General features: G+C 39.7%; 1 protein-coding gene across 1 annotated transcript; it reads left to right on the forward strand.

Moving 5' to 3' along the window:
• Positions 1–2,059: 2,059 nt before the first annotated feature.
• SLC7A13 (solute carrier family 7 member 13) lies at positions 2,060–15,095 on the forward strand. Its single transcript, XM_069601210.1, is given in 4 exon segments — positions 2,060–2,111; positions 2,114–2,722; positions 8,609–8,740; positions 12,990–15,095. Coding segments are annotated over 4 exon segments (873 nt in total). The 3' UTR covers positions 13,070–15,095.
• The last annotated feature ends 352 nt before the right edge of the window (positions 15,096–15,447 follow it).

Here is a 15,447-nt window from a genome sequence, read left to right on the forward strand (position 1 = left end):
TAGATCTGATAGATAGAGTGCCTGATAAACTATGGAATGAGGTTCGTGACATTTACAGGAGACAGGGATCAAGACCATCCCCATGGAAAAGAAATGCAAAAAAGAAAAATGGCTGTCTGGGGAGGTCTTACAAATAGCTGTGAAAAGAAGAGAGGTGAAAAACAAAGGAGAAAAGGAAAGATATAAGCATCTGAATGCAGAATTCCAAAGAATAGCAAGAAGAGATAAGAAAGCCTTCTTCAGCAATCAATGCAAAGAAATAGAGGAAAACAACAGAATGGGAAAGACTAGAGATCTCTTCAAGAAAATTAGAGATACCAAGGGAACATTTCATGCAAAGATGTGCTCGATAAAAGACAGAAATGGTATGGACCTAACAGAAGCAGAAGATATTAAGAGGTGGCAAGAATACACAGAAGAATTGTACAGAAAAGATCTTCACGACCCAGATAATCACGATGGTGTGATCACTCATCTAGAGCCAGACATCCTGGAAGAGAGCGCTAGTCTTTCCCAATCCGTTGTTTTCCTCTATTTCTTTGCACTGATCGCTGAGGAAGGCTTTCTTATCTCTCCTTGCTATTCTTTGGAACTCTGCATTCAAGATGATATATCTTTCCTTTTCTCCTTTGCTTTTCACTTCTCTTCTTTTTAGATACCTCATTTAAGTACAATCATGTTATATTTGTCTCTCCGTGTGTGATTATTTCACATACTGTAATTCTATTTTAAGGTGAATGTTCTGGTCTCCTCTGCTCACTTCTAGGTCCTTCTCTCCAGGACAGAAGGGGAGGCATGCTTTCATTTGGGTTGTGAACCTGCTCGTGTTTATTGAGATATGTACAGTATTGTTACTGGACTTTCTGGTGAATCAGATGCAATCTGCCAGAAAACAGCCACTTACCCGCAACCAAATCAAAAACCTAAACAATTTTATTTTCATTTACTGTAAAAGGATAATTTGGAAATAATTTTCTTCCAGGGCAGGGAATGTCCTCCAAGCTTAAGAGATTTTAGAGGTGCTCAGTTTGACACTTTGCATTGTGGAGTGAACGTATTTAAGAGCTATTAAGGCTCAGGCCTTGCTCAGATGTTAAAGACCTTTGTTCCTTCTGTCCAGGGGATCAGGCCTCCTCCTGTCTTTCCTGACCTCATCTTTCTGCACGTGACCCAGGTCACCAGAATGGTGGCTGGTTAGGGGACAGGCTCACGTTGCAGGGTGTTTCACTCCCTCACGTTGTTAATTTGTTTCTGTAAAACGAATGAAAGGTAGATACTTGGTCTCTTGAAAGCTTGATGGAAAGAATGGGAGGAAGAGGGAGTAAGCGAGAGGACAGTGAGTGAGCCAGCTCCTCAGTGTTCATGGGCGGAAGTCAACAGACTCTGTCTTAAGTTGAAATATTTATGAGTAAAAATTTCTGTATTGTTTAGAGTTGTGGAAAGAAAGAAAGAATTAATCACTCAGTCATGTCTGACTCTGTGACCCCATGGACTGTAGCCCACCAGGCTCCTCTGTCCATGGGATTCTCCAGGCAAGAATACTGGAGTGGGTTGCTGTGCCCTCCTCCAAGGGATCTTCCCAACCAAGGCATTGAACCTGGGTCTCCTGCATTGCAGGCGGATTCTTTACCATCTGAGCCAACACGGAAGAACAGTGGAAGCAACCGCCAAAAAGAACGAGAACTGTAAACACTCCTAAATGGTTGTTTCCAGAGGAAAAAGCTGGGAATATGTTTGGGAAGGGGTGAAGTAGAGTAGAAAATCTTTGCTTCTTGCTGTAATGCCTATGTTACCGAAAATTTTTTCCATCTGAATGTATTATTTTGATGATAATTTTTTAAAAAGTCAAACTAAAACCCTTTCAAGTAATCTGACATTATTTTACCTGGATGCATCACAGGTATTTTGCTAATGATTGAACACAGTCTCTATTTAACAAAGATGGAACAAGAAGGGCAGCACTCTTTTATTTCAGAGAACCCTTGAACATCATTTCTACCAATATAGGCAGGAAAAGTCATGAGCTGTCATTTATGCAGAATTTAAAAATTCAGTTACAATGGATAAAGAGAGGAAGATACAGCTCAAGAGAGTGTTTGGATGTTGCTGGGCATGAGGTTTCTAATTACAGATATAACTGGAGCAGGTGTTTTTGTGGCCCTCAAAGGGGTGTTGAAGTCCTCGTGCATCAATCCGGGGCTCTCCCTGAGCATCCAGGTTGATTGGGCCCTGTGGTCCTTTATGACCCCTCTCCACTCAGCAGAGGTAGGTGTGACCTTCCCATGCAGTGGAGCTCGCTACTGTTTTCTCAAGAGGTGTTTTGGCAATATGATCTCTTTCCTGAATCTCTGGACCACCTTTCTGGGTCCAGGGCTCACTGCCAGGCAGGCTCTGCTCCTTGCCTAGTACAGCATCCAGCCTTTGTATCCCAGCTGCTCTGCTCCAAAGCTGCTGAAGAAATGTCTGGCGCTGGGAATTCTGAGTTCTTGTGGTGTGAGAGAGGTGACTTGGCTTCAGATAGCCAGCATGTTGCTGAAAATGGCGACACTCGGCCTTGTTTCCCTAAGTGCAGTAGTGTTGCTGGTAAAAGTGAGGAAGGAGAATCTAGAATTATTTCCGAACTCTTTCAATGCTGAGTTTCTAGAAGCCTCCCAGTTGACAGAAGCCATCTTCCAAGGATATTTTGCATATTCAGGTGGGGGATGCTTTATGTATCCAGCAGGTAACCAACAATACCTGGAGAAAAGCAAATCTCAACCCATGACTTGTTGCATGCAATGTGAAATGCACATCTTTTATTATATTTTGTGTCTTATTTAAATTAAGTAATTTTTTCTTCTTTATTATTTTCCAAATCAGAGCAGAATGTGCCAGCTCTGCATTTATCACCAACTCTTAATTTTTTCTGGTTATTCCAAAGTACTTATTTTCTTGAATAACTTCTCTTTTTCAGCTTTCTTTTCTGGGACAACAGATAGGGGACTCATGTGCCAATCTAGTTTTTATTCTGTTAATGGATGAATTTGGAGAGTGTGGAAATAGTCCTCTTTCACGAAACTGTGAATCTAAGAATAATCCAATGCCAGACTATGCTTGTGTTATGGGTGGGTGTGACACATTCAGGCTTTTAAGTATTTTTTAAAAAAATAGAATCATAGATTTCCTTGATTGGTCTAAGGTCAGATTCAGTACTCTTCCCTTCAATGTTAGGATACAAGTTTTCTCTACATTTTCAAAGTCAGCCTCTCCCCTTGACCTCCACCTGTGCACTTTCCCTCTCACCTCCTCAACTTCAACCTTTTTATCGGTGTTTTTCTTGGACGTTTAAACATGAAGCAGACTCTCTACTACCGAAAAAAGTTTCCCTTAATTTTAGGGCCCCCTGTGATCACTGATGTGTCCATCATCTATTAACTCTCTTGCCAGCAGGCATTTTTTGAAACACTGACGATTTTCAAAGCGCTGTGTTAGTGCCTTAAGATGAGTAAGATGCATTCTTTCCACCAAAGAGGTTTGCAGCGGTAGAAGAGCCTCTCCCTAGGTTGTGGCCTGACTTCTGCCACTTCCTAGCTGTGGCGAGTGTCTTTAACTCTCTGCACTTTACCGTCCTTCACCTGAAATATAGGCAGTATCACTTAAAGTCACCATAATTCTGTGATTTATGAATAAGTAATGATATGATAGTATGTAGTAACTGGCTGTAAGGGAACAATACAATTACAATGGAAATTCAGTGGAAGATAAAACCACCTTCTTCTGTCTCATCAAGTGGAAAAGGCAGCAATTTTAATGGAACCCCCTGAAAAATTCCAGCAGTAGAGAAATCTGAGTGAAGCTGTGGAGACCAGAAGTGTGCAGATGTGTGTAAGACGTGGCACACAGTCTTAAATAACTGCCAAATTGTTTCCACTTCACCAGCTTGCTAATCAATAGAGTTGTTAGGTCACGCACCGAGAGTGAGGTAGAGCAAGATGGCATAGGATTGGAGACGGATGACGGAGAATGTCAACTTTTAGGAGGTGGATGGAGAAAGAGGATTTGATAAAGAAGCCAGAGGAAGTCTAGAGAAAGAAAATCACCAAGTTTCCAAAGGAGAGAGTAATCCACATGGTGAAATGCCTCAGAAGTTGAAGAGTGCGAGAAGTGATCAAAAGCGATTTTACTAACCAAGAGTTCATCGGTGAGTTTTGAGCATGAGAGGAAAGTCACTCAGCATTGAATTTAAAATTGAGATATTGAGAAAAGAAAACTATGAGAGATCAGTGTTTTAAAATTAAATGGGCCACTGCCATTTGAGAGGATAATGAACAAACTTTCTTTTCCTCTCTCTCTCTCACATTGTCTCTTTCTTTTTTAAGAACAGAAATCTTTGACTTCTGTTTGTGCCAATTCCATCTTGTTTCTTTGCCAATGGTGTTTCATTGCTAGACGACTCTGCTGTAAACAAATTAACAAAATTTGCTAACCTATCAACTATTACAGAACTCTTCAAAACTGGCAAGCAGTAAACAAACGCTGGAGGAATTTGGGTATATGCTGGGATTGTTAATTTACTTAATAACTTTTAAGCATTACTAAATTCTAACTAACACTTTTACCAGTAAAATGGTAGTTTGTAAGCAGCTGATTTTGACTACTGTGGGAACATTCATCTTTTAAGTTCAAAACCAAGGATATTCACCACTTGTATAGCTATTATATTATATATTTTATAATATTATATATTATAATTATATATATTTCTTATCTCCAATGTGACAATGTAGTACATAATGAGAAAGAGCAAAAGGCCCAAAGGAAAGAACAGGTAATCTTAAAAGTTGCCCTTTTGCTTGCTTAAAAGCTTTAACTAATAACCGTAGTCATTAATAACTTATTAAGTGCTAGGGATTTGATTGGAATTTTATTGTCTCTATATTTTCCAATTACCCTCGATATACAGGTAGGGAAATTGAAAGCTTGATAGTCACTAAATCATCCAGAAGCCCATAGGAGAGAGTGGGTGAGGCAGCACCTGAATGAGAGCTTTTTAAGTCTTTACTCTTCAGTTCTCAGTCAGCCCAGGGACAGTACATGCAACCTCTGGGTGGATGTAGATGGAAGGCGTTTGATATCTGTCAAAGGACAAATATTTATTAGTCAGAGGTATTTGGCTTTAAGTAATAGAAACTCACACACATTAGCTTAAACAAGCAGAAGGAAACGGGCTGGAAGAACAATGCTGTATTTCAAGGAAGACCTGAGCAACCTGTCTTCAGGAACAACAGAAATCAAGGACGCTCTAGGACTTAAAAATTAAAGTTATCAGTTGCCTATTATGCAAACACTGAGTGCTTTTTTCCTGGTTCTCTCAGCTTTGTTGACATATGGTTCAAGTCTTTGCAAGAAATCCTGTGTACTGGCAATGATAGACTTCCAGTGAGTCAGAGGTCCGTGTGTGGTGCTGTTACCCATTACCAGGGCCCAGGATCACATAGTATACACATAGCTATAATGTTAATTCTCTGTGTCAGGGAGAGTTCTCAGAAAATGGTAAGACTGGGGAAAACGGTGTCATAAATGGGACAATATTTAGAATAAGACTATCCTAGAAAATCATTATGTGTATAAACGCTAAATCATGATCTCTTCTGCACTGAATATTGGCATTAAGGAAAGGTGAGGACTCACAGGGAAAGAGAACTTCTGACTGACTCTTCTACTGTTTTCACAGATGCTATGAGAATGCTTCTGCTGCTGCTGCTAAGTCACTTCAGTCATGTCCGACTCTGTGTGTCCCCACAGATGGTATAACAGGACAATTTTGTTGGCCTAAGAGTTTTGATAGGCAGAGTGCCTGACGAACTATGAATGGAGGTTCGTGACACTGTACAGGAAGCTGTGACCAAAACCATCCCCAAGAAGAAGAAATTCAAGAAGGCAAAATGGCTGTCTGAGGAGGCCTTACAAATAGCTGAGAAAAGAAGAGAAGCAAGAGGCAACAGAGAAAAGGAAAGATATACCCATGTGAATGCAGAGTTTCAGAGAGTAGCAAGGAGAGATAAGAAAGCCTTCCTCAGTGATCAATGCAAAGAAATAGAGGAAAACAATAGAATGGGAAAGACTAGAGATCTCTTCAAGAAAATTAGAGATACAAAAGGAACTCATGTATATGAAATGGACATGGATATGAAATATGAAATTATATGGAATAAAGGACAGAAATGGTAAAGACCTAACGGAGCAGAAGAGATCAAGAAGAGGTGGCAAGAATACACAGAACTGTACAAAAAAGATCTTAATGACCCAGATAACTGTGATGATGTGGTCACTCACCTAGAGCCAGACATCCTGGGGTGTGAAGTCAAGTGGGGCTTAGGAAGCATCACTACGAACAAAGCTAGCAGAGGTGATGGAATTCCAGTTGAGCTATTTCAAATCCTAAAAGATGATGCTGTTAGAGTGCTGCACTCAGTATACCAGCAAATTTGGAAAACTCAGCAGTGGCCACAGAACTGGAAAAGGTCAGTTTTCATTCCAATCCCAAAGAAGGGCAATGCCAAAGAATGTTCAAACTACCGCACAATTGCATCATTTCACATACTAGCAAGGTAATGCTCAAAGTAGGTTCACTCTGAGGTAGGTTTCAACAGTATGTGAACTGAGAACTTCCAGATGTACAACCTGGCTTTGGAAAAAGCAGAAGACTCATCCACTGGATCAGAGAAAAAGCAAAAGAATTCCAGAAAAAAAAACCTACTTCTGCTTCATTGACTATGCTAAAGTCTTTGACTGTGCGGATCACAACAAACCGTGGAAAATTCTTAAAGAGATGGGAATACCAGATCACTCTACCTGTCTCCTGAGACACCTGTATGCAGTTTAAGAAGCAACAGTTAGAACTGGACATGGAACAATGGACTGGTTCAAAATTGGAAAAGGAGTAGGTCAAAGCTGTTTATTGTCACCTTGCTTATTTAACTTATATGCAGAGTACATCATGCAAAATCCTGGGCCAGAGGAAGCACAAGCTGGAATCAAGACTGCCAGAAGCATCAGTAACCTCAGATATGCGCATGGTACCACCTTGATGGCAGAAAGCGAAGAGGAACTAAAGAGCCTGTTGATGAAGGAGAAAGAGGAGAGTGAAAGCTGGCTTTTTAAAAACTCAGCCTTAGGAAAACCAAGATCATGTCATCATGGCAAATAGAGAAAAATTGAAACAGTGACAGGCTTTCTTTTCTTGGGCTCAAAAATCACTGCAGATGGTGACTGCAGACATGAAATTAAGAGATGCTTGCTCCTTGGAAGAAAAGCTATGACAAACCTAGACAGGGTTTTAAAAGGTAGAGACATCACTTTGCTGACCAAGGTCTGTCTAGTCGAAGCTATAGTTTTTCCAGTTGTCATGGATGGATGTGGTGTGAGTTGAACCATAAAGAAGGCTGAGGGCTGAAGAACTGATTCCTTTGAATGTGGAGCTGGAGGAGACTCTTGAGAGTCCCTTGGACTGCAAGGAGATCAACCCAGTCAATCCTAAAGGAAATCAACCCTGAATATTCACTGAAAGGACTGATGCTGAAGCTGAAACTCCAGTACTTTGGCCACCTGATGTGAAGAGCTGACTCATTGGAAGAGACTCTGATGCTGGGAAAGATTGAAGGCAGGAAGAGAATGAGGCAACAGAGAATGAGACTCAATGGACATGAGTTTGAGCAAACTCCAGAGACAGTGAAGGACAGGGAAACCTGGGGTGCTGCAGTCCATGGAGTCTCAGAGTTAGACATGACTGAGCGACTGGACAACAAGGAGGGTGTTGGCTCCTATTTTCCCAGAAGAAACTATAGTTGCTGAAGGAAGGGTTAATGTCAATTAGGCAACCAGAAAAGGGCATGAGAGAATGGGCTGAGGGCAACAGGCAGTACATTTTTGAGGAACTGAAAGAAAGCTGGTGTGCCTGTGACGCAAATAGCAAAAGGGGCCATCAAATTATCATATAATATATTTTCACAGCCCTTTCTCTTTTATTTGGACCCTTATCACAGACACTATTTTAACTTTTCTTTATGTGATTATTGAGTTAATCATAGCTCCTCTTCCCATAATCTTAAGGTAATGAACATATGTCTTAAAATGAGTAACAGATTAAAGGAATAAAAGGAAATTTGGGAAAAAATGAGGAACAGGAAACAGGAGAGTTTGCGCTTCCTGTTTGCTTTTGCTTACCATTGTACTCCCAGGACTCAAACTCAGCGCCCAGTACCCAACAGAGAAGCCTGAAGACACAGGTGGGCTCTGAACCCACAGGGTCGCGTGGGCTCAGCTTCCATTTTCATTCTTGGGCCTTTAATTCAGAAATTTTACCATATATGGGGGAAATGTCTTCATTCCCCCTGCTTTGTTTACTTAGCAGCAAGCTCTGAAGGGAGCGGGTGTGTGTAGCAGTTACTATTGTGGGTGTTGGTGCATATTAATGTGTGTGTGTGTGTGTGTGTGTGTGTGTGTGTGTGATAGTGGCCAGGGTGAATAGGAAGAATGCAGCCCAACACTTGATACATGGAACAATTTTAAAGATAAATTTAAGACATAAGGTTTACCCATTGTGATTTTGTTCTTTTACGTCTTTCAGGGGAGCTCAAGAAACCCAGAAAAACAATTCTAAAGAATATATTTCCTGCATTCCCTCTGGTAACTCTTGTTTATTTACTGGTTAACATTTCCTACCTGACTGTTCTGACACCCAAGGAAATTCTCTCTTCAGGTTTGTACATAAATTGCTAAGACAATAAATAATAATAAAGACAGCATATGTAAGTATCCCTTTACCAGCTGGAACTGTTGTTTGCTTTCCACTATTTCATAGAGAATCTATTGTAATCTTTGAAGATGACAGAGGGGACAGAGTATGGTTTGGTTAAGAAAAGAGTTTCACATTTAAGCATGGTAATATGTTTTTTTGCTAATATGGAAAGTATACATAATGCTTGCATATGATGCAGATTCAAGGTCAGCATTCCTTTCATGATCTCATCTCACCAGAGTGATGCTGGGTGATCAGAGCTTCTATCTACTAAAACTCCGACAATGTGAATTTTCCAAATATTCTCCTAGATGATGTAAAGAATGATAAACTTGAAATGTAGGACAGTAGCAATTAAAAGAATAGATGCTAATGTATATAGTTAATATGACAAATATTAATATGTAATATAATGTCATTATTTATCATGAATAACTCTAAAATATATGGTGGCAAAGGGCTCTGAACATATTGGAAATTTGACTAAAAGATAACTATTTGAGACCCCTAATTGTAGAATAAAAAATGAAATAAGAAAATCTTAAGGAAATAAAACATATATTTAAAAATGAGCAACAGATTCAAGGAATAAAAGGCAATTTGAGGAACAGGAAATATGAGAGACTAGCAATTTCCTCAAACCAGCATTAGCCTTTGAGTAATCACCTTCTGTGATAAGCTATCAGCCAGTACCTTGGGCACTAATCTCTTCTGAGTAGTTATTACTGCTTTGGTAAATCCTTGGGGCACTGGGGATTAACTTGGGGGAGGTTTAATATAAAAGTCATAGCATGCTCTGCCTGAGGTCTTGAGCTCCTGCCACGTAGGAAGTTGCCATTGCATGGTATCAGTGTTGATTCACAGTGGTCTAGCTGTCTTTGGGAGCTGTATGCTAGAAATAATCAACATTTTGAGAATTTGCAAGAACAACCTGACTGCTAAATTGGATAAAAGCAAGCAGTGTGTTAGTTGCTCAGTCATGTCTGACTCTTTGCAACACCATGGACCGTAGCCTGCCAGGCTCCTCTGTCCATGGACTTTTCCAGGCAAGAATGCTGGAGTGGGTTGCCATTCTTTTCTCCAGGGGATCTTCCCGACCCAGGGGTCAAATCCAGGTCTCTTGCATTGCAGGTGGATTCTTTACCATCTGAACCACCAGGGAAGCCCTCTACTTTGATTATGTAGCAAATAAATTAACAAAGTTAGCTATAGATGTGGTGAGGGCTGTTGGTCAGCTGGCTAGCTGTAATGGTTCACTGAAGCTGACATCTGTTATGGCCAGTCATGAAGACTGTGAAAAATAATGAATATCTCTTCTCAGCTGTCATAATAGTTGCAACATTTTTGTGGGTGGTATAGTAATTTTGGTATATGTGGAAGACTTATGAAGTATTTTGACATATTCTTTTATACATCTCCTCAGATCTTGCTTAATTCTGAAATAATATTTTTATTGCAAATACCTATTTTTATTGTATTATGAACTTAAATTAAGAAAAAATCAGAGCTATACACGAAAACTGTATGTACAGGGACAACCATCATAACATTATCTAAGAGAGCAAAAAATTAAAGATCACCAAAATATTCAATAAATTTGAAATAGATAATTTCAAGCAAGTCATATAATAGACCACCCTGAGCTTTCCCAAAGATCGTGTTTTTGAAGAATGCTTAAAGTAAAAAGACAATAATGAGAGAATTTCGTTGTATCTACCATTAGCACCACCTGAGGGCTTCCCAAGCACGCTAATGGTAGAGAACACGCCTGCCAAAGCAGGAGCTTTAAGAGAGGTGCTTTCGAACCCTGAGTTGGGAAGATCCCCTGGAGGAGGTCATGGCAACCCACGCCAGTATTCTTGCCTGAAGAATCCTGTGGACAGAGGAGCCTGGCGGGCTGCAGTCCCTGGGGTCACAAAGAGTTGGACACAACTGAAGCGATTTAGCAATGAGAGAAAAGGCTGGATCTACATTACAATATATAACAGAAAGTAAATAGTTAATACTGATCTACAGGTGGTTTTTGTTTATTCCTTACTTAAGTTTCTGTCAAGTCTGACATCATGGGGTCTGTTCAGCAGAGGTTCCTTTGTTTACTTACAAAGCTACCGCTTCATTCCAGTATCTTCCACAGTGAGGGTCAGATTTAATAGGTGGGAAATAAGAACAGGCAAGTGCTCCTGCGGGGTCACAAGTTACAGCATCTGCCATTCTGAAACATCAGCTTAACGTGATCACCAACAGAGTCCATCTTTTCATCTTCACTTAAATTTAAACTGACTTTCAGTCTGGATGAAGAAGAGTTTCACGGGAGCACCCTTTAGTTGCAAAAGGAAAGAGGCAACAACTTGACCGCATAAGGATACTACTGGAGAAAGCTGGCCTGATGCTGTAATTACCAGAATAGTAAAATAGTCTTGGTAGGCTCAGCACGCTAAAAGCTTTACTTGGATTATCATATTTAGCCCTCTCGGTAATACAGAAGGCAGATACTACTGTTATCTCCATTTTACAAAAAAGGAAACAGGTTTCTACAAGTTGAGTCATCTGCCCCAGGTCACACAGCATGAAGTGGAAACAAGCTTCAAATCTGGGCAGTTTCTTTGGGATGTTTGTCTCTCACTAAGTACGAAATATAAGAATGAACACTTGGAGGAAGCAGCGTTTTAATCACCATCAACTTTGGCTGACTTGCAACCAGCCTTTCTTTTCAGTTCTTGCTTCTGCTTCCATCTAATAATGTAATGCAAGTCGCTCAGTGGTGTCCGACTCTTTGCGACCCCAGGGACTATACAGTCCATGGAATTCTCCGGGAAAGAATACTGGAGTGGGAGCCCTTCCCTTCTTCAGGGCATCTTCCCAACCCACGGATCGAACCCAGGTCTCCCACATTGCAGGCAGATTCTGTACCAGCTGACCCACCAGGGAAGCCCACCTAGCTATCCCCTATTTGTATCAGTTATTGAGTAGCCACTAGGATTTGAGTATCTAGCTAGATATGCTGGGTGTAGAAAGGAGTAAGACTTGGCTTCCGCAATCTTGCAGAGTTTAGTCTACCTGGACAGTCAGGTACGCCAAAACCACAGTAAGATCCCTGCCACGTGGGGGCCTCCAGAGTACACAGGGAAAGACAATCTTCTTTCTTTTAACCACTGATCCTCAGTGTTTTCAGGCCTAAAATGGGAATAAATAGTGCTCACCTCCTAAGAATGTGGGATGTATTAAATGAGCTAAGGCATGCAGACAGCACAAAGCCGCAGTGATAGTTATTATTGCTTATTTATTATTTGATATTCATTTGCATCAAAATGGAAGGCAGGGGACTTCCCTGGTGGTCCAAGGGCTAAGCCTCTGTGCTCCCAGTGCAGGGGGCCTGGGTTAGGGAGTTAGATCCCATATGCTGCAACTAAGACCCAGCACAGCCAAATAAATAAATAAATAAATATGACATTTTAAAAAATGGAAGGCAAGGGTAACCATAGCGTAAGTAGTTGGAATTTGTCTCTAATACCCACGTGCATGCTCTTTCTTCCTCTCTCAGTTTTTGGATAATTAATAACAGGCTGTGAAATGATAGGTTATCTTTCTCAAGGGTATTTTACCCATTAAAAGGAGTTTTCTTAATGATTTAAGCCCCAAATGAGTGACCCTCTAATTAAAGGGTTTCATAAATTGTAACTTGCTATGTTATACTTTGGGGCTATAGATTTGTATCTATCTCTTAAAGACATCACAAAAGTGACTGACTTTTCTCCCTAGGACTTTTCTTTATGTGAATTGCTTACATTAACTTCCTAATATTTTATGGTTTTGTTTTTAAAATCTAGCTCTTTGGTTTATATAAAACTTGTTTTTAATGTATATTTGAAAGAAGTCTTCTAAAAGTATCTTCTTTTTTTCTGAAATGAACAGCCAATTACCAATCTGTTTTGTTTTGATAGTTTTTAATTTTAAAATATATTTCTATTTCTGAATGATTTATTCTGTTCTATTAATCTATTCTGTATTAGTATGCAGTTTCTTAAAAATAGCAATGTTTTAGTTACCCTATTGGGTTGAATATTGTCTCCCAAAGTTCATGTCCTTACCTGAACCTCAGAATGTGAATCTATTTGGAAACCATGCTTTTACAGATGTAGTTAGTTAAGAAGAGGTCATAGTGTGTATAGGATGGACACTTAATTCAACAAGATGATGTCTTTGAAAGCAGATGAGCAGAGCCGTGCAGAGGAAAGATGTGTGTTGGGACACCGAGAATGCCGTGGACTTCTGAGGCAACGTTTGGAGTAATGTATCTGCAAGGAGATCCAACTAGTCCCTCCTAAAGGAAATCAGTCCTAAATATTCATTGGAAGGACTGATGATGAGCTGAAACTCCAATACTTCGGCCACCTGATGCGAAGAACTGACTCATTTGAAAAGACCCTGATGCTGGGAAAGATTGGGGGCAGGAGGAGAAGGGGACAACAGAGGATGAGATGGTTGAATGGCATCACCGACACAATGAACATGAGTTTGAGCAAACTGCTGGAGTTGGTGATGGACAGGGAAGCCTGGCGTGCTGCAGTCCATGGGGTCCCAAAGAGTCAGACACGACTGAGCGACTGAACTGAACTGATCTGCAAGTTGGGGAAAAGGCCAAGAGTGGCCAGAAACTTGACCCTTCAGAAAAGGCAAGTGGACTTCCCACAGAACTGTGGGAGAGGAAATTTCGGTTTTTCTCACGTCACCCAGTTTCTGGTACTCTGTGGCAGCCCTAGGGAACGTACATAGTTTTTAATGCTCTTAAAGAAAAGTCCTATTTGGTTATCTGGTAGTGTATGTCAATTTTCCTCATCTTGTAAAAAATGAGTATTAGTTATTACTGCCTTTTCATACACCATGGCAGATTCTATTTGAATTTTTGTTTTCATTACTTGGTTGTATTGGTTATTTCCAGAAGAACTCACATTTTCCGATACTGAGTCTGTCTTTTTAAGATGATTATCTTGCTATTTATTAGGTTATCTTTATGTCTTCAAAGAAGTTTTATGATTTTCTTTACAAAGATCTTGCAAATTTTTGTTCATTCCTATATATTCCATATTTTCTTTCTTTTTTTGACAGCGATTATGTTTGAGATACTTTAATCCCTCATTATTTTTTTCCAACTGGTGATTGTTGGTATTTAGGAAAGCCATTTTTATTGTGGATGATCTTGTATTTGGCTACTTAACTGAACTCTCACTATTCCAATAATTTTTTAGAAGACTATTTCTCATTTGCTAGGAAGACAATTGTCATCTTCAGAAAAAGAATTTTGTTTCTTCCACTTTTAGTTTTTAGATATCACTTATATGTTTTGCCTTGTGGTAACGACCAACACCTCCAGAACAAGGTTGAAAACTGTAATGATATTTGCATCCTTGCTCTGATCTTAACTTCAGTGGAAATAATGTTTATGTTTTACAATTAAAAATAACTAATGCAAGTTTATACATATACGCAATCACATAGGTATTTATAGGAAAATTCTTATTCTAGCATATTCTCCTTTTCTTTCCTGACAATGATAAGCTTTTGTTTAGTTGAGTAAAAATAAATATGAATTCCCCGCCCACCCCCAAAAACGTAAAAGAGAGACATGAGGCTTTCATGAACCCTGAAGAGCAGATGTATATTTCTATTGCACCATCTTTCTATCTCAAGCATTCCCATCATCACTGCAGACCCATCAAAAGAGATGATGGTTCCAGTGACTTTCCCTGTGGTTGTCTGTTCACTCTGGAGGGTAAGACAGCTCTACATATGGTCCTCTGCACTTTTCTGAAACAGTTTCTAACGTGATTTACCTGAGATTTCCTTTGTCAATGTTCTGGGGAATTCTCTTTACCTCCACCTGTTCCTTTTGTCCCATGTATTTCTCTTTTTCAGTTGATTCTTTGTTTTGGAAGGGCATGTTATTTTGTAACTTCATGCAAAAGGTAATGGGAGAAAAATTTCATGAGATATTGCAAGTATGTAAGTGTCTATTTTATTTTCTTCTTTGAGTGAGAGCTTGCAAGTAATAGAAGTCTTTGGAAATAATTTTGCTTCAGAATTTTGAGGTATTTCTCTGTTGAATTCTAAATTCCAATATTGCTGTTGACATTTCAAAATCATTCTAATTTTTAAAATTTCTTGTTCAATTGTTCTGGTTAGACATTCTAGTATATTCTAATTCCAAATCCTATATATGTGGCCAAAGCCCTGTTCCCCACCCCCACCCCCCCCAACCTGAAAAAAATGTAGGTACGTTTTTGGTCTTCAGTATTTTAAAAAATTTAATGGTAATGGATTTTTATGTGTCTTTATTTTCACCTGTTGTGTTAGACCTTCATGAGCCTTTTCAAAATGGAAAATATTTTGGTTTGAGGAAATTTTCTTGGATCATTTCATTGATAAATGCCTCCTCTCTCTTTCTGTTGGTTTTTCTGGAATTTTTGTTATTTTCGTGTGAACCTCCTGAACTTGTCTTTTGATTTTTTTTCTCTCTCATTTCCTATTTTTAACCTCTATTTGTTTGCTTGTTGTTACTTTTTTGTTGCCGTTTGTTGTTCAGCCGAGTCCAACTCTTTGCAACCCCACGGACTGCAGCACGCTGGGCTTTCCTGTCCTTCACCATCTCCCGGAGCTTGCTCAGACTCATG

This window comes from Ovis canadensis, chromosome 9 (assembly GCF_042477335.2).
Source record: "Ovis canadensis isolate MfBH-ARS-UI-01 breed Bighorn chromosome 9, ARS-UI_OviCan_v2, whole genome shotgun sequence".
In the NCBI taxonomy this organism is placed as follows: Eukaryota; Metazoa; Chordata; class Mammalia; order Artiodactyla; family Bovidae; genus Ovis; species Ovis canadensis.